General features: G+C 42.9%; 2 protein-coding genes across 16 annotated transcripts in view; one reads left to right on the top strand and one right to left on the bottom strand.

Moving 5' to 3' along the window:
• The window catches only part of UTP18 (UTP18 small subunit processome component), a 37,737-nt gene extending 23,284 nt beyond the window's left edge, over positions 1-14,453 (bottom strand). The window contains exons 1-7 of the mRNA XM_047759181.1: positions 14,009-14,453; positions 12,001-12,113; positions 9,559-9,657; positions 6,493-6,560; positions 2,785-2,873; positions 587-712; positions 314-488 (exon numbers count right to left, since the gene is read on the bottom strand). Of these exons, the coding sequence (XP_047615137.1) occupies positions 314-488; positions 587-712; positions 2,785-2,873; positions 6,493-6,560; positions 9,559-9,657; positions 12,001-12,113; positions 14,009-14,398 (1,060 nt within the window). The 5' untranslated portion in view covers positions 14,399-14,453. The remainder of the gene's footprint in view (positions 1-313; positions 489-586; positions 713-2,784; positions 2,874-6,492; positions 6,561-9,558; positions 9,658-12,000; positions 12,114-14,008) is intronic.
• Positions 14,454-14,558: 105 nt separating this feature from the next.
• The window catches only part of MBTD1 (mbt domain containing 1), a 73,761-nt gene continuing 69,432 nt past the window's right edge, over positions 14,559-18,887 (top strand). For 5 of the 15 annotated variants that reach the window (XM_047759164.1, XM_047759163.1, XM_047759162.1 and 2 more), the window contains exon 1: positions 14,851-15,102. In XM_047759164.1, the coding sequence (XP_047615120.1) occupies positions 15,082-15,102 (21 nt within the window). In that variant the 5' untranslated portion in view covers positions 14,851-15,081. Of the gene's footprint in view, positions 14,818-14,850; positions 15,103-15,761; positions 15,846-18,887 lie in introns of those variants that run through there. The other 10 variants (XM_047759171.1, XM_047759166.1, XM_047759174.1 and 7 more) reach the window with 7 other exon arrangements.

The following is an 18,887-nucleotide window of genomic DNA, read 5'->3' as shown; positions in this document are numbered from 1 at the left end:
CAGGCTCATGCTCTTTCTGCTGCAGCCAATAGCTAAGTTTACAGCCAAGTATTTATTACTGTTGTTCTGGTCTAGGGGAACACACATTTGCAAATTATCATTTTTCCCATGTGCTCAGTAAAAAGTCAGTTCGCTTTTTTCATTCAAACATATTGTCTCAACATCATGACATTTTTCCAAATGCTAAAACCAAAGAAACTCTCATTTTTAAAGAACTTTATGGGGGGAAAAAACAAGTGGCTGTAAATACTGTTAAGGGAACTTATTAGCTGTTGGCTGTGGGGAGGTGCTGGGGGTTCAAAAGACACCTCACCTCTTACTTGATGCACAGGAATTAGCTTTCCAGCCAGCATATCATAGACATAAAGCACCCTGCTGTGAGTACTCGTGGCTAAAACTTCTTCTCCATTAGCACTAAAACGAGCCTTAAAGATTGGAAACTTTTCCAAATAGATGCTCTGAATTTTAGGATTTGTTTTTCCATCAACCTATAAAGAAGTACAAAATATTACTTTTGGTTATTTCCACAGACCATGTATGCTGATGGTAAACGCTTTTCATACAGGCTTCATTTAAAAATGCATACCTGAAACAGCGATATGGCGTTATCTAGTCCCGCGACCATCACAACCTGTGCACGAGGATGGAACTGCACAGATGAGATCTCAGCAGTAGTAGGACGTTCAGCATTAGCATGTTGGCAGTTCTTCATCTATGGAAAAATTAAGCTAAAATTTTATCAATTCAAGTGGGTTAACCTTGTTTTTCTTTTAAGTACAAAGAAAAGACATTATAATGCAGTTTACAATGCAGAAGAATGTGCACTGGGATGGTAACCAGATCACAGCTCTGTTACCAACTAGTATTCTAGTACAGTACTTCACTATGCAAGAATTCACTTTTTTCTTTTCTTTTCTTTTTTTTTTGGTCTTTTTACAGCTGTACCTGTGGCACAGGAAGTTTCCAGGCTAGGGGTCCAATTGGAGCTGCAACTGCAGGCCATAGCCACAGCCACAGCAGATCCAAGCTACATCTGTGACCTACACAGCAGTGTGAGGCAACACTGGATCCTTAACCCACTGAGCAAGGCCAGGATCAAACCTACATCCTCACAGGGACTACATGGGGTTCTTAACCTGCTAAGCCACCATGGGAACTCCAAGAATTCAGTTTTAACATAGAAAACAAACTTACATTTCCAAAGGGGAAAGGAAAAGGTAGGGAAAAATTACAAGTTTGGGAATAACATATCCACACCACTGTAAGTAAAACATAACCCACAAGGACCTACTGTATAGCACAGGGAACCATACTCAATATTTTGCAACAACTTATAAAGGGAAAAGAATCTCAGAGAGTGCAAAGAATATATATATTTGTGTAATAATATACGACAGCATGGCCCCCTTCTCCGCCATCATATGCACGCCCCCATTCTTCCAGGGGGAAAATTGAGTCAGAGATCTGTTCATCTGACAGCTATTTAACGAAGCAAGCAACCAGGCAGGCACTCAGTCACCAAAAAGAACACGTGAGACAGGGTGATGAGTTAGAATGTAACCAGTAAGCCACTTCAGCTAGGAAGGCCAGAAAAGACATTTCTAGGGTGTCACTGGAGTAGAAAGGTTAAGAATGAGTTGGCCACTGGCTGTGCCTGAAGAGCAGAGAGACAGAAGAATGAGCAAGAAAAAAGATTCAGCAAAGGACTCGGCATGTTTAAGAAACAGAAAAAAGGCTTATGTGGCCTGAGTAAGGAAGAAGAGAGAAAAGTATGAGATGAAGTTGAAAATATAAACAGAAGCCGGATCATGTGAAGAGCAATGTAGACTCTAAGGAATTTTCAAAGAGCAATGAAATGTAACAGGACATGATGTTTTGTTTTATTTTTTATTTATGATGTATCAGAATTAATGTATCTATGTGTATATATGCACATGGTAACTTGGAGAATTACACACACATACACACCTAAACACATCAGTTGTGACATTCTTGTCCTCCAACTTTAATCAGGCACACGCCTTGGACTGTGTGTCCTTTTTTTTTTTTCTTGCTTTTTAGGGCCACAGCCATGGCATATGCAAGTTCCCAGGCTGGGGGTGGAATCGGAACTACAGCTGCTGGCCTACACCACAGCCACAACAGGATCCAAGCCACATCTGCAACCTACACCACAGATCACAGCAACACCAGATCCTCAACCCACTGAGCGAGGCCAGGGATCAAACCTGCAACCTCATGGCTTCTAGTTGGATTCATTTCCTCTGTGCTACAACAGGAATTACGGATGTTTTATTTTTATTTGTGTGTGTGTGTGTGTGTGTGTGTGTGTGTGTGTGTGTGTGTGTGTGTGGTAAGGTTGTTTTGTTTTTTCTTTTGGTTTTTTTTTTTTTTTTGATGTTTTATTTTTAAAAGTCCTCTCGGGCTAGTGTAGGAAGAACAGTTTCGGAAGAAGTAAAGGGCAGTGAAGAGTCTGGTCACAAAGCTGCTTTAGTGCACTGGGTAAAAGACAACAGCAGCATAAACTAGGCTGGTGCCAACAGAAAGGATGAGAAATGCAAAAGGAGAAATCAAATATGATTCCTAAAAGATTCCTGGGGCCATAATTTAACCTTATTCATCATTTTGACAGAAGTAAAAAAAACTAACAAATATTTACTGAGGCAGAATGACACCATGCACAATTAATCCCATCAATAACAGGAATCCATACATTTGTGCCTGGGAAGCATGATGGATTTCAGAGGTAATTAGCTGGACAGACCCAGCTTTACTGATTCTCACCTTCAAGATTCCTTTAGGAAGAGAGGTTGATGTGGCTATGAAATTCCCAGTCCTTTGCAACAAATCATCTTCATCCTCTTCACTTTCATCTAAGTCAAACAAACCCACAGACTAATCTTTAGAACCAAGGAGATGGCCATTACTTACCCTAAACATCTATATTTCAAACTTCGACTACCCTCCCAGTTTCCCAACCTCAGTCATTTTATTTAAGCTGTAATTGGCAAAAGTAAAACAGTAAAATAAATGTCAAAGGAGAGGAAAAAGATGACAAAGACCTCAATATATATGGTTAACTCAAAGCCTGACTCTGGAATGAAAGACACACATTCACAGACAGTGACTAAAACAGCATGAAATGAGAGAGACTCAGAATTTAATTTAAAAAGAGAAACTCCTAACTGTGGCAAATTTTGCAACAGGATGAACAGCAGATCTAGCTTAACAGCCCACATGAAAAAGAACTAGAACTTTTAGCTGATTCAAAGATCAATGTCAGCAAACTATGTATCAGAACTTCAAAGAGTGGTAATAGGGCTGCTTTTCCCCTGGATATGACGGATGATTCTAGCAAAGAAAGCTGAGAAGCTAAGCATAGTGTTTAAAACACTTGCAGGGTTACGTGGGCAAAAACCAGCACCAAAAGCCCTCTAAGGTTCCTAAGAGGTCTGGCAAACCATCAGGCTCTGGATTGCTGCCATAAAAGACTACACATAAAATTAAAGGTGAAATCAGGGAGTTCCCGTCGTGGCGCAGTGGTTAACGAATCCGACCAGGAACCATGAGGTCTCGGGTTCGATCCCTGCCCTTGCTCAGTGGGTTAACAATCCGGCGTTGCCGTGAGCTGTGGTGTAGGTTGCAGACTCGGCTCGGATCCCGCGTTGCTGTGGCTCTGGCGTAGGCTGGCAGCTACAGCTCCCGATTCGATCCCCTAGCCTGGGAACCTCCCATATGCCGTGGGAGCAGCCCAAGAAATGGCAAAAAAAAAAAGGTGAAATCAAAGAACATCTCCCAGGAACTGAAACCCAGCTTTGAATCCTCACACTCTCAATAAAACAAGATGCTTTAGGATGCTAGTGCCCGCTGCCCAGCCAGCTACCCAAAAACAAATATATAAATTCTCTGGAAAAAGATATCCCTGTCCTTGGCCTCTAATTAATCAGTATTATTTTTCATATACAACGTCCACCACTCAATGAAATATAATGAGGTCAGTTATGACAAGGTAAAATAATCTGACTCAAAATCTAAGGAAAAACAATCCTCATAGGAGATCTAGATAGTGGAATTACCAGACATAATTTTTTGTCTTTTTTTTTTTGCTATTTCTTTGGGCCGCTCCTACAGCATATGGAGGTTCCCAGGCTAGGGGTCAAATCGGAGCTGCAGCCCCTGGCCTATGCCAGAGCCACAGCAACTCGGGATCCAAGCCGCGTCTGCAACCTACACCACAGCTCACGGCAACACCAGATCGTTAACCCACTGAGCAAGGGCAGGGATCGAACCCGCAACCTCATGGTTCCTAGTCGGATTCGTTAACCACTGCGCCACGACGGGAACTCCAGACATAATTTTTTTTAAAACTCAGAAAGAGATCAGATTTACCACAGGTGGTGGGTAAGGTAAAGCGGAGCTGGATGAAGTCAAAAGGTACAAACTTATTTATAAGATAAATAAGTACTAGGGATATAATGTACAACATGGTAACTACAACTCTGCTGTATGTAACATATGAAAGTTGCTTAGACAGTAAATCCTAAGACTTCTCATTACAAGTAAAAATATTTTTCTTACTTATTTCTTTAATTTTTGTATCTATATAAGATAATGGATATTCACTGAACTTATTGTGGTAACGATTTCATGATATAAGTCAAATCATCATGCTGCACACCTTAAACTTACACAATGCTATGTGTCAGTTATATCCTAAAAAAACTAGAAGGAAAATAATAAAAAATAAAAATAGGAGTTCCTGCCATGGCACAGTGGGTTAAGAATCCAATGGCAGAGGTCTGGATAGCTGCAGAGGCACAGGTTCGATCCCTGGCCCAGCATAGTGGGATCAAGGATCTAGCGTTGTCGAAACTGTGGCTCAGATTCAATCCCTGAAACAGATACGTCCATGTACCACAGGTGCAGCAGTAAAAAGAAGAAAAACAAAAAAAAAAATTCTACTGAGTTCCCGTCTTGCCTCAGCGGTTAACAACCTGACCAGGATCCATGAGGACGTGGGTTCGACCCCTGGCCTCAAGCAGTGGTTAAGGATCAGGTGTTGCCATGAGCTATGGTGTAGGTCACAGATGTAGCTCGGATCTGGCATGGCTGTGGCACAGGCCAGCAGCAACAGCTCCAATTAGACCCCTAGCCTGGGAACCTCCTTATGCCGCAGGTGCAGCCCTTAAAAAAAAAAATTCTAGGAGTTCCCAGGTTAAGGATCCAGCATTGTTGCAGCTGTAGCACAGGTCACAGCTGTGGCTTGGGTTCGATTCCTGACCTAGGAACTTCCACGTGCCACAAGTGCAGCCAAAAAATAAAATAAAATGCTGTGGTTCTATGAATGCAATATTCTAAAATGGATAATAAAATTAAATTTCATCTAGGAGGGAAAAGTGGTGACCAAGGTTTGAAAATTGGTCACGCAAAAACAGCCAAAGGACAAGAAATGATTAATATATTAAAAAACTTGGAAAAATCATGTCTCAAATAACAGAAAAGTTTGTAAGAAAGATAAAATTACATCTCTTTAAAAGGTAGGACTCCAGAATGTTGGGAGGTTAAATTTCAAAATAATGAAAAAAAAAAAAAAAACCTGTAACAACTAATTCTTCAAGAAAAGGAGAACAGGGGAACAAAGAGTCCAATGAGGAGCACATTACAGGCTGACTTATTAAGAGCCCTTCATCCTCTTAAGCACTGGAAACCAGAGGGTGGATTTCTACTTAACTGACTGCAAGAATTACATAAAACAGCTGGCTCCTTGCAAGGGCTCCCTATACTTGAAGACCATGAGGACTGACAGGCATGGGGAGAAGGGAGAGAGAAGTGAAGACGGTAATGAAAGAGAAGTTCATCAGATACCAGGGATGCAAAGAAAGGAGTGCCTGCATTACATACAAGGATATACTCTCAAGTCCCTTAAGGACTTCGAAGGTCAATTTCAAGTCTAAAATTTGTAACTCCAAAGCACTCAAATTACACCTTCGCCAAAACCATCCATGCTTTAATGTCTAAACTAAGAAGAGTGTTTTGGTTCCAGTCCAACTTAAAATCTGGAGTTGGAAAACAGGTTTGTATGAAGTGAGTAACCATCTGGGCCTGACCTAACATGTGCGCCTTAGAAAACATTCCACTGCCTCGTGGACAGCGAGGTCCGATGCTTCAGAAGGGGCTCTGAACCAAGGAAGAATACTCCACTCGTTTTCACTTAACCCTATGCCACAATGCAACATAGTTCTGCTGAGAAAACACATGAGAAGATTCGTCCACTATTCTCTTTTCGCGTGGAGAATATGCAATGAAGTAAGCCTTACACACTACTGTAAATAAAAAGGCTTCCCTCAGAAAAATGGTACACTTCAAAACCAGACATTAAAAAACAAACAAAACATTTTAAACACCTAGGTTTTAATGAGCTTCATGAGACAGCTCAAATAATAACAGAACAGGGATCTATTTACCAACTTAAACAGAGGTGTCAATACTTACCATCTGAAGATGTTTTCCGCCTACTGGTCTCTGCCCAGGCAGGCACACCCCCCATGGCATGCTGGAATCTAAGCAAAAATACAACATTTTGTAGTAATCACATATTTTTACAGAGCTTAACACATCAAAAGAGCATAGGTCAGAGATCATCCTTAAGAGGATGAATAGAATCTGTTTTCAAAGAAGTTATTATCTTGAAGCACAGGTTACTCACACAGCATAGTCCCAACTTGCCTAAATTGGAAACTTTCATGAACTTCTAAACCATCTAAAGTAGTTCTGAATACAGGACACCTGGCTATGGATGTGTGGTTGATTATTCACATCTAGTTACACGGCTGCAAATAAGTTGCTCATATCAACACACCAGACCTTGGGACTAGGTAAAGAAATCGCTTTGTGGTTATAAATCAACGCTACATAGTACACAGAGTGCAACACAAGAACATGTCTGGAAAAAAATATATATATATACCACGTTGGTAAAATACACAAATTTATCATATAGCCTTTGAATAAAACAGGAGCATTTCACCCTGGAAAAAGTAAGCTTCAGGAGAAGGATGAAAGTTAAAATCTGAAGGGTTGGTATCCGGAAGCATGCGAAGAATCATTCTAATTGTTTAATGCAGAATTACAGACAAGTCCACCTAACTAAGCTCACTTAGCCATAACTAACTAGAAAAGCAGCCAAAACATATGAATGAATATATTTTCAGAAATTGGACAAAAGGCAACATAGGACTATGATCCCTAAGAGAAAGAAAATAACAAGGTGAACCCTGCCATCCCTGGGATTTTCCCCTCAAGTCATTTTTGTAAGACCTTTACACAGAGACGAGGAGAAAAACATCAGACGTGGGCGAGGTAGAGACAACAGAAATTTGAAGGGGCAGTCAACTGTAGAAGAGAAAGACAAAGAGCTCCAAAAAGCTACACCAGGGTCATTGGGTCTGAATACCAAGCTTCACACTCTTAGGATGAAACTCCATAAAATCAAGCAAAGAATTACTAGGGAGCTGTAAGTTGCACTGAACCAAAGCTCAGACACTTGAGATCAACCTGTCAGAGGGAATGCCCTTGAACACTCTCAGGGCATTCAGTAGAGATATCAGAAAGGTCATACCTTAATAATGGGGCAAACCTAGCTTAGAATAAATGCTCCCTTAGAAGAAAGCTAAAAACAAATTTTGAGGACGTTCCCGTTGTAGCTCAGTGGTAACGAGTCCAACTAGTACCCATGAGGATGCAGGTTCGATCCCTGGCCTTGGTCAGTGGGTTAAGGATCCAGCATTGCTGTGAGCTGTGTTGGAGACCAGCACCTGTAGCTCCAATTCAATCCCTAGCCAAGGAATTTCCATATGCCACACCCAAGGCCCTAAAAAGCAAAAAAAAGAAAAAAAAAATCTTGAAAGGATCAAACTGGTTTCCAAGTCAATCAACTGCCTGCCAAGGCAAAGTTCAACACTCATTAAAAGCAGGAAACAAAATCCAGACACTGAACAACATGAACACTGCCCAGAATCCAATCAAAATTACTACATATGCAGAGAAACAGAAAAACATGAGCCATAACCAGAAGAAAAAGCAGTCAAGGAGTTTCCATTGTAGCTCAGGTGTTATGGACCCAACACTATCTGTGAGGATGCAGGTTCAATCCCTGGCCTTGCTCAATGGGTTAAGGATCCAGTATTGCCACAAGCTGTAGTGTAGGTCACAGAGGCAGCTCAGATACAGTGTTGCTGCGGCTGTGGCAGAGGCTTCAGCTGCAGCTCCAATTCAACCCCTAGTCCAGGAGCTTCCATATGCCACAGGTATGGTGGTAAAAAGGAGGAAAAAAAAAAAAAAAAGGCAGCCAAGAGACAATGCAACAGCTAAAGACAGACCTGATAGAATTAGTACACAATGACTTTAAAAGAGTGAATACAAATATTTTCAAGTATTTAAACAAAGTTATAAAAGGAAAAATAAGAACTGAACACAACAAAAGGTCTAGGTTTCCTCTCAAACTGGAAAATACCTGAAGTAATAAATTCACTAAATGGGTTTAACAGATTCAAAGGACTATACACTGTATTACTGTATTTATATAACATTCTGGAAAAGGCAAATTTATAAAGACATAAAATGGATCAGTGGTTGTCAGGGGCTGAAGGAGTTAGAAGAGGAGGAGAGAGGGTTGACTACCCAAGACCTGTAAGTGAACTTTTTGGGTGAAAGGAATGTTCTGTATCTTGTTTCCATACGTTGTTACCATATGGTACTTATAATGACTACACGTGCTTAACAAAATTCATAGGATTTGAATTTAAATTCAAAATTTAAAAGTGAATTTCACTATATGTAAATTATACCTTGAGGAATCTACTTTCAAAAAAAGTGATAATGCAATGAATCTCTAGGAATTAAAAAATGTTCTCAGTACAAAGAAAAATATTTTAAAATACTTTTAAAGGTCTGTTAAGTTTGAATTGAAAGTATCAACATAAAATCATCATTTTAAGGAGTTCCCATCATGGGTGAGCGGTAACAAACCCAACTAGTATCCATGAGGAGGCAGGTTTAATCCCTGGCCTCACTCAGTGGGTTAAGGACCCCGAGTTGCTGTGAGCTGTGGTGTAGGCAGGCAGCTACATCTCAGATTCGACCCCTAGCCTGGGAACCTCCCTATGCCACAGGTGTGGCCCTAAAAAGACAAAGAAAAAGAAATTATTTTAAAATATGTATTTCCCAGTTCTGTTCAACTGAAAGAACCTAGAAGTTGTGGAAAAGAGATAGTTTACCATATACCAATGAACAAACAAGTAAATGACAGTATCACTGATTATATTTGGATGGTGGGATTACAAGTATTTATCCAAAACTTTTTGGACTTGTTGCATTCCCTCCCCCTCATGCTAAAATGTAATCATGTCTTCCATGAGCAATGCTTTTACTTGAAAATGGAAGTCTGACTACTAAAGAGTCTGAGGCTGCTTATAGCCAAACACTGAGTGAATCAAAAAAAAAAAAAAAAAAAGTACCGGTTATAAATACCACTTAGTAAATCACATGAAGTGTACTTACTCTTCTTTAAGTCTCTTTTGAAGCTCATCTTTGGAAAGTTTACTTTCGCTGGCATTTTTCATCATATCTTTCCGAAAACGGTTGTTCATCATGTCGACCCTGTAAAAAATGGAACAGCGTGCTTTAAATAACTTTTAAAGAATCAACATAAACAGTTGTTGCATTTAGTATCTTGAGCAAACAATAAGGGTCAAGATTTGTAACATGTGGGAGTTCCTGCTATGGCATAATGGAATCAGCAGCAGTGCCAAGATGCAGGTTCAACCCCTAGGCCCGGGAATTCCATAGGCCACAGCATGGCCAAAAAAATAAATAAATAAAACGGACAAAGTTCGAAAAAAGAGAAATCATGCTTTTAAAATGAAGTGAAACGGACCCCTTTCGATGTAAGGTAAATTGGTAGACCCTCAGGGTCAGCCTGTATTTATCAAGAACCTTAAAAATGCCTGCTCTTTGGGATTCCCACTGTGGCACAGTGGGTTAATGATTCAACTTGTCTCTGTGGAAGTGCCAGTTCAATCGCCGGCCTGGCTCAGTGGGTTGAGGATCTAGCATCCTTGGCCCAGGAATTTCCACATGCCACAGGAGAAACCAGAAAAAAAAATAAAGGAGTTAATTAAAAATATCAGCAGAAAGAGTTCCTATCAAGGCTTAGCAGGAACAAACCCAACTAGTATCCCTGGGGACTCGGGTTTGATCCCTGGCCCTGCTCAGTGGGTTAAGGATCTAGCGTCACCGTGAGCTGAGGTCGCAGACATAGCTCGGATTCTGAGTTGCTGTGGCAGTAGTGCAGGCCAGCAGCTGCAGCTCCGATTTGACCCTTAGCCTGGGAGCCTCCATGTGCCATAGGTATAGCCCTAAAAAGCAAAAAAATATATATATATATACATATATATTTTTTTTAAATATGTTCTTTGATTAAGTAATTCTACCTCAAATAATCTCTCTTAAATAACTGAGGAGTTCCCATTGTGGCTCGTGGTAATGAACCCGATTAGGATCCATGAGGATGCGGATTTGAACCCTGGCCTCACTCAGCAAGTTAAGGATCCGGCACTGCCCTGAGCTGTGGTGCAGGTAGCAGACATGGCTTGGATCCCATGTTGCTGTGGCTGTGGGGAGGCCAACAACTGCAGATCCCATCCAACCCCTAGCCTGAGAACTTCCATATGGTGCAGGTGCAGCCCTAAAAAGCAAAAATAACAATAATAATTGAAAAAACAGAAAAAGGTTTATGCATAAAAATGCTCATCTCGATGCCTAAAAAAGTAAGAGTATATCTAGGAGTTCCCATTATGGTATAGTGGAAGTGAATCCAACTCGGAACCATGAGGCTGAGGGTTTGATCACTGGCCTTGCTCAGTGGGTTAAGGATCCGGCGTTGCTGTGGGCTGTGGTGTACGTCACAGATGTGGCCTGGATCCCATGTTGCTGTGGCATAGGCCGGCAGATGTAGCTCTGATTCGACCCCTAGCCTGGGAACCTCCCTATGCCACAAGTGCGGCCCTTTAAAAAAAAAAATAAATAAATAAATATATATATATATATATATATATATATATATATATATCTCCAACAAAAACTACATAAATTATGGTTAAATATTTAGTCATATAAGGACTATAATATATCCATTTAAAATGCTTATAAAGCTTTTTTTAAAGTGCCAAGAAATGCTTGCAATACATTTACCTATTAAAATACACATTGTGCATATAAGCTAACTTTTTTTTAGCCTTTTCTCAAATTCAGGCATTGTGTTAAGAGCACTACAAACACTATTTCATTTAATCTCAAGAGCCTTCTTATATAGGTATTATTACCTCCATTTTACAAATGAACAAAGGTGGGTTCCAATCTTGCCCATGGTCAGTTAGGAACTGGCCAAATCAGGAGGTAAACCCAAGTCTGACCCCAAACACTGCTCTCTTAGCTTTTGTATACGGGATAGGAGAGAGAGAGAGATATACCAGTATATGTATATAACAGTGGTTCTCCTTGGGAGCTGCAGCTCCGATTTGACCCTTAGCCTGGGAGCCTCCATATGCCGTGGGTACAGCTCTAAAAAGCAAAAAAAAAAACAGAAAAATTTTTTGAAAAATATGTTAAGTAATTCTACCTCAAATAATCTCTCTTAAATAACTGAGGAGTGCCCATTGTGGTTCGTGGTAATGAACCTGACGATGATCCATGAGGGTGTGGATTTGATCCCTGGCCTCACTCACTGAGTTAAGGATCTGGCATTGCCCTGAGCTGTGGTGCAGGTAGCAGACATGGATCCCATGTTGCTGTGGCTGTGGGATTATGAATCATTTTTGCTCTACTTTCCAGTATTTTTTTCAAGCCTTCACATAATCACATATTAGGAAAACTTTCTTAAACTCTGCAAAATAACTTCTGAAATATCCCGAGGGATTCTTAAAGAAAAATTAGGCAACCTACATCTCCTCATCTTCATCTTCTTCATCCAGCCAAACTGGCTTCTTTTGAGGTGGAAAATTATCTTTTGCTTCATTCTCCACTTCCGAGTCGCCTGAGTCTTCCTGTACTTGAACCTAGAGGAGACAAAATGCCTACAAGCACTGAGTCTTTCATACCCCTTGGTGGGAGACAAGGACACTCTGTAGTCAAATGGCTTGTAGAATGCTTTGGTTTTAAGGCCCTCCGAAGAAATAATGGGGCCTGAATGCAACCACAGCAAAAGCCCGAGGCTGGAATAAAAAATGCGATCAGAGAACGGCACCACCCACTAGACAGGAGATGGAAGATGGAACAGTCCACGAGAAAAAGTCAACTTGCTAAAAGGAAAAAAACCAAGATCAGAAAAGGTAAACTGACAGAAGAAGAAGGGAGCAGGGAAAATCATAGAACCGCAGAAATCATGGGACCAGAGGCAGACTAACATTAAAGGTAAAATAACACAATTGAATGTCATAATTTATATCCCATATTCTTAGAAATACCTTTTCTCTGCTTTTCTTCACTATTCTTGACCACCTACCTCTTTAAGAAACTTTATACCATACAATCAAATCTAAATCTCAACCATGAGATTTTCCCTTAAGTAAGTTTGAGCTTTCCCCAAACCACATGTTAAAAATGTCCAGATGGGAGTTCCCTTTGTGGCTCAGTGGCTAATGAATCCCACTAGGAACCATGAGATTGTGGGTTCGATCCCTGGCCTCACTCAGTGGGTTACGGATCTGGCTTTGCCATGAGCTGTGGTGTGGGTTGCAGATGTGGCTCAGACCTGGAGTTGCTGTTGCTGTGGCTGTGGCCGGCAGCTACAGCTCTGATTCGACCCCTAGCCTGGGAACGTCCACATGCCGTGGGAGCAGGCCTAAAAATGGCAAAAACACACACACAAAAAATAATAAATAAATAAATAAATAAAAATGCCCAGATGATTTCTACTTGCTCCATTCCTGGCCTGTGATCCTCCAAAGCCCTACAAACCCCAACTCACGAGACTGTTTCTTTTTCTGTCTGGGAAACTGTCACCCAGTTCAGCATTTTTTCAGTAGTATTTCTCTATCTCCCAAATAGATTCTGCAACCTCTCCCATAAGCACCCAAAGAAAGTTCTGGCAATCAACTAATACTTAATAGGTCCATATTCACTTATCAAATAGAGTAATTTTCAGTAAGGCTTTGCTTGGCCACCCGATGTAAAATTTCATAGGCCTCCTCTACACACACTTATCTCCCTTTCTCGAATACCTTTATTTTTTCTCTTCAGCACTTCACGGACATACCTGAACTTTATCTTCTGCCTCTACCACTAACACAAAAGGGCCAAGAAGGAAGGGATGTTTTCATGCATTGCTGTTTCTCTTCCAGTGCCTAGAGAATGCCTAGAAATAGCCTACCTTGGAATAAAAGACAGGTTCAGGATTTAAAAAAAAAAAGAGGCAAAAAGTGTGCAAAAAAATATCATGCAGGGTTCTCAATGCCAGGAAAAGTATCTGGTGCCAAACTGGCCCACAGAGATTTACTGGCTAGACGAAGGCAAGATCGTTCTCAAAAGCTAGCTAATCTATCATGGATAAACTGTTAAAACAGACTCTCAGGCCCGTGCCCATGAATTCTTACTCCACAAACGAGGTGGAATCCCCGAATCACAAGATATTGAGGCAGGCTACTGAACGGCCAAGCGGAAAGAAGCACCGAGTTTAGAAGAAGATGATGGGGTTGAGCCGCGAAAAATGCTTAAGACTTTCAACACAGATTAATATGTATTGAGCGCCTGCTGGATACCTGGGAAAGCGGTTCCCAAGGGAGTGAAGCGCTGTCTCCGCCCTCCGGAGACTTTCAGAGTGGCACTCCTGGGCGCCCGCGTTCCCGGCTCCCTCCCACCTGAGAGCTCCTCTGCGCCGCAGGTCTCCCAGGCTCCGCCCCTGGAGACTCACCGCCCACCGAGCGCCCAGCCCGCGCGCCTCGGCCTTCCTCACCCGCGGGCCCCGCAGACGCCGCAGCAGCGCGTCCTCGTCGTCCAACACATCGCCGAAGACCAGCTCCTCCAAGCACTGCTCCACGGCCGGCTTGTCCTCCTCCAGCCTCAAGCGATTCCGCTGCCGGAGCCGTCTCTCCTCCTCCGCCGCGATTGCTATCGCAGCGGCCGCTGCTCCCGGCGGGGCCGGCGGTTGCCGCTGGGATGAAGCAGCAGCCTTTCGGGGCGGCCCAGCCCGCCCCAGTCCAGCTCTCCGGCCCGGCTTCACTTGGGTCTTCCGGCCCGGTCTCACTCCGGCTCTCCTGTCCGGTCTCGCTCGGCTCCTCGGTTCCGGCGGCATCCTTGGGTTTGAGAAGGAACGCGGGCGCTCACGTGGAACCTCACTGCGCATGCGCTGAGGCCCCTCGCTTTCCGCTGCGGCTGGGGCTGCCGGAGGCCGGAAAGAGCCTGCAACGCCTGTGAGCACGTGACCAACACTCTCTCGCTCTACGTAACGCCCACTCCCCGCAAGAGCTCCTCCCCGTGTGGGAGTTCCTCCGGGAAGACCAATCTTCCGAGTAGAGGGGGAAGCGTCGTAACTGGAGTGGGAATTTTTTTCCAACACAACTTCGCAGCTACAAGTGATTGAAAGGAACGCAAGAATGCTAGGGTATAAACTGAGGTGACGGGATGAAACTTCTCCTTTCCTTCCTGACTTTTTAACCACTTGACTTACACGAGCCCCAATTGCCTTTTCCACCCCTTCGTCTTGGTACGGCCCGTGGAGTACGGAGCCTGCAGAGGGTCCCATGCTGGAAGACTGAGAGGAGGGTATGTAGGGAAGTGGGCCAATCGGGGCGCGGGTCACGGCGCAGGCGCGCTAGGGAGGGAGGGCTATGCTAATGTTGTTGATATCCTGGGGCCACCCGAGTTAAAGGGGGGAAATCCGGGGGCTGCCGCAGCTGCCACCGGTCTGGGCCCATCCGGGGCCCCCCCTGTAGTCGCCATAGTCCTGGGCAGAGGCGTCTGCCCCCAGCTCGGGAGGGGGCGCCGCGGGCCTGGGGAGCACGGACAACCCCTACCCATGAGGCCCTGATGGAAAACACAAAGGATCTGGTGAGAGCCGAGCGCGGCAGCTGCTTTGTGTGCCAGGTGGGGGGGACGCCCGCAGCTCCCCAACCTCAGGAACCCCTGCAGCTCCCTGACCCTGCTCCCTGGCCTGCTTCTCCATCCCACGCCCCCTTCACCTCCGGAGTCCCCCTCCCCCCTGCCGGCCGTTAAACGATGCGGGGAGAGGGGGTTTCCCCTCCCCCCACCCGCTCAGCCCCGGACTGTTCGGGGTTCTCTCTCTCTCTCTCTCTCTCTCTCTCTCTCTCTCTCTCTCCCCCCCCCCCCCGCCTCCGCTTTCTGGACAAGAAATTTTAGAAGAAAGTTATTCTTTGCGTCCCGCCCCCCTCCTCCATCAGCTCTGACTGCGAGGGGGGCAGACTGGATTTGAGAGTTCCTTTTTTGGCCGCTCAGGGTCGCAGAGTGGACGCCTCACCTCTCCCAGGGGGGCAGAGTTTCGGTGCTTTGCAGGGGAAGGCGCTCTCCGCTGTGGGGCGAGTGCTGCGAGGCGTTTCGCACGTGGAGGTGGAAAAATTGAAAGGGGGCGGGGTGGGCACGTGTGGGAGGGAGAGGTGGGAGTGGTGTTTGGGAAGCTGCCGACGAGGCAGCCTATTTACAAGGGTCCTAAGGCGGAGGGCTTTATGACCGTCGCTTTCCCTTTTGTGAAGTGAGAATCCTAACATTTCAGAGTCGGAAGAGACAGTAGAGGTCACCCAAGGCAGCCGGCCCCCGTGCAGCCTCTCTGAAAAGTGGTAGGTAGCCTGGCCTCTGCCCCAACCCTTACAGACGCGCTCGCTGCTTCCCAGGAAAGCCCTTTCCGTTCATTTCTGATTGTTGCTGGCCTGCCCTTATGAGACTCATTAATGTCCCTGTTAAGTGGATTCCGTTTTTACTTCTCATATTTTCTCTCACATCCTCCTCACCCACCCACCGCTCACTGGCCTATATTTTGTGTGCCAGGAAAGCAACAGCAGGGAAGTGAAGGAAGGCGGGCTGGAGAGAGAGTGAGGGCTGTCTGAAGACTTGTCTAGATGAGGTCAAATGAGCTGGCTTCGATGTGTGAGCATAGTTGATATTTTTCTACAGGAAGCTTGAGAAATATGATCTGGGGATTTCATGGTTGTTTTCTCTAAGTTGGACATTTCAAGACCATCTCCGTAGTACTCCTGTTTCAAAGCACATGTCTTGTTGCCTCAGTCACTTAAGGATGCCTAAAATTGCCTCTTGGTAGAGGGGAGAACGGAAGTACTGCAGGCCCCCTCCCCACCTCCCTTTGACCTGTGTGCTTCAATCAAGCTTCCTTCTCAGGGCCCTCTTTTCACAGTACTTTCGTTTATTTCTTTTTTTCCCTCCAGTTTTTTATGATATTTGAATTTTTTGCAACACTTTAACATTTGCGTAGAGTTTGCAATATTTTTTAATGCTCCTTGCATTAACCTGTTCCAGGGATTATCACTCAGAAGTTGAGATAGTTCAGTTCTACTTTTGTCACTTAGCATTTTCTTGATGTTCTTCATTTGGTGAGCTATGCTGCTTCCAAAGTAGTTTTATTGGCATAGGAATCTTGGGGGCACATGTTTTCCTCTTCCTAATATGGTGAAGTGAGAGTGAAGACATAACAGATAAAATGTCGAAGTAATGAATTGGTTGTAAAAGCCAGAGAATAAATTTCACTTTGAACTCCCAGTCTGTTGTTTAAAATGTTAGAGCACAGAAATTTTTGTCTCTCCCCCTTTTTATGACTCGGAGACTGTTTCTCTGCTCTAATGTATTTACACTGGGTTTTTTTTGTTTGTTTATTTACTTCAACACCAGTGAGTGTTGAGAAAGAAAATAGTTGTCCTTTTTTGCACCACCTCCTTCTCTGAATAACAAGAATTTCTATTTATGTAGAAGCCCATACTCCAAGGTTCTGGTGCACAGTATGGCAAAAACTGTCTTGAATAAGTATCTGTTCTTAAGTATCTGATATTGGACCATATCTTTTAACTGTCCAATTTTTAACTTCATATACGCTTTGACATGTGATGTTTTCTCTAAATCTAGTCACTAAGATTTAACCTGAGACTGAATACTAGGTACTGATAAAAGTTAATGGAACTGTTCCCTTCAAACATGAACTGTCATGATTTAAGTTGAGTGACTTTGGAGACATTTGCATTCCAAACATACTAGACAGGAATGACTGGTTTTATTTTTAAAGAAGACACTACATTGTATTTTCATGGCTGGTTATATGTTGACTTAATTCCTGTAAAAACCTTCTTGGTTGTTCAGAGGCTTCAAACCCTTCGTTACCTTGGAATTTAAATTGTTTTAAATGTAACGCAATAGTCAAAGGAAGGTAAAACTATAGCTTAGAAGTGAAAACAACATATTAATGTCATAAATACTAAGCCACTAGGTTACCAAAAGCCAAGAGTTCTCAGTGGTTTGAATGACCACATCCTAAAATTAGACAAGTCACTTCATTTGGTTGCTTCTTGCTTCTGAGTTTTTCATCTTTAAAATGTTTGCTAAATAAGATTTCACTTTTCCACATTTATAATGTTAAGGTAGGTGAGGTAAAATGTGTCGTTTGTCCAGGATTTGAAAAACGAAAGATAAAAACATCAGGCCCATAAAAGAGGACGTACTTAATAATGGTTAAACAAGGCTAAGATATGCTTCCTAACAGTAGGATATTCTTAACTCTCCAAGGCCACTTTAATTTTATGCAGAAATTGCAGATTGTTTTAGATTTAATCATGAAATTTGAATAAAACTTTTATATAGGACTTTTTTCCCCCACAAATTTAGAATTTCTCTTCTTGCTTTGTTGCATCCCACAAAGAAGGATGGAAAGAAAGTAAACCCTGAATTTGAGATGGGATGAAGTGATCTAGTAAGAGGAACACTGGCAGACTAGGTTAGCATTTCAATTCTCCACTATCTTCATAGCCCTTGTTGACAAGGTCTTGTACCTCAGTTTTCTTATCCTTAGAGTGGAAGGGTTGGTCTATAATTAACATTATCCGATAGAATTTTCTGCAGTGATTGAAATGTCCTGAATCTGTGCCACCTGCATGGTGGCCACTAGCCACCTGTGGCTGCTGAGCACTTAAAAGTGACTGAGGAACCCAATTTTTAATTTTATTTAATCAGTGTGAATTTAAATAGCCACGTCTGCCACAATGAATATGCAGATATAGAGCAAGCTTATCAGCAGAATCTTCTCTTGGGGATGTTGTAAAAATACAAAACCTCTCCCAGAGGTTTATCATTCAGTATGTCTGCATTGGAGACTAGGATTGCATTCTTCAGAAAGGTTTTTTTCAGTTTGGTTAGAGAAACACTGCATTAGAAGATTTCTGAGCTCCCTTCTAGTTCTCACTTTGGTATTGATAGCCTAAAATACAGTGTAGCAGAAACGAGCTCAGGACAAAGTTGGCAGACTGGCCGGGCTATATAGCTCTGCCACCTCCTGACCTGTGATCTCTGGCAAGTTGCGTAATCTCTTTGAGGTTCATTTTCCTCCTCTAAAATAAGGGCCAGGCATCAGCCCTGCCTTCCTCCCAAGGTTTCTGTAAACCTCCAGTCATTTGTGATGGCTACTGTATAAGAAAGTGTGGGTTGCTGTGAAGGATAAAGTGTTAAGATATCTTTCCAGAATTTCTTTTTCTTTTTTCCCTTTTCACTCTATTATCTAATTCCTACTTAAATTATAGAATTGGTTGTACACAATACTTATTATTTAATTTAGTAATTTCTTATCCTCCCAAATATTTGGCCATAGTATGTAGTCTAGTTTAAGG

The sequence above is a fragment of the Phacochoerus africanus genome, chromosome 14 (assembly GCF_016906955.1).
Source record: "Phacochoerus africanus isolate WHEZ1 chromosome 14, ROS_Pafr_v1, whole genome shotgun sequence".
NCBI classification, from domain to species: Eukaryota; Metazoa; Chordata; class Mammalia; order Artiodactyla; family Suidae; genus Phacochoerus; species Phacochoerus africanus.
This window is presented reverse-complemented; position numbering and strand designations above follow the sequence as displayed.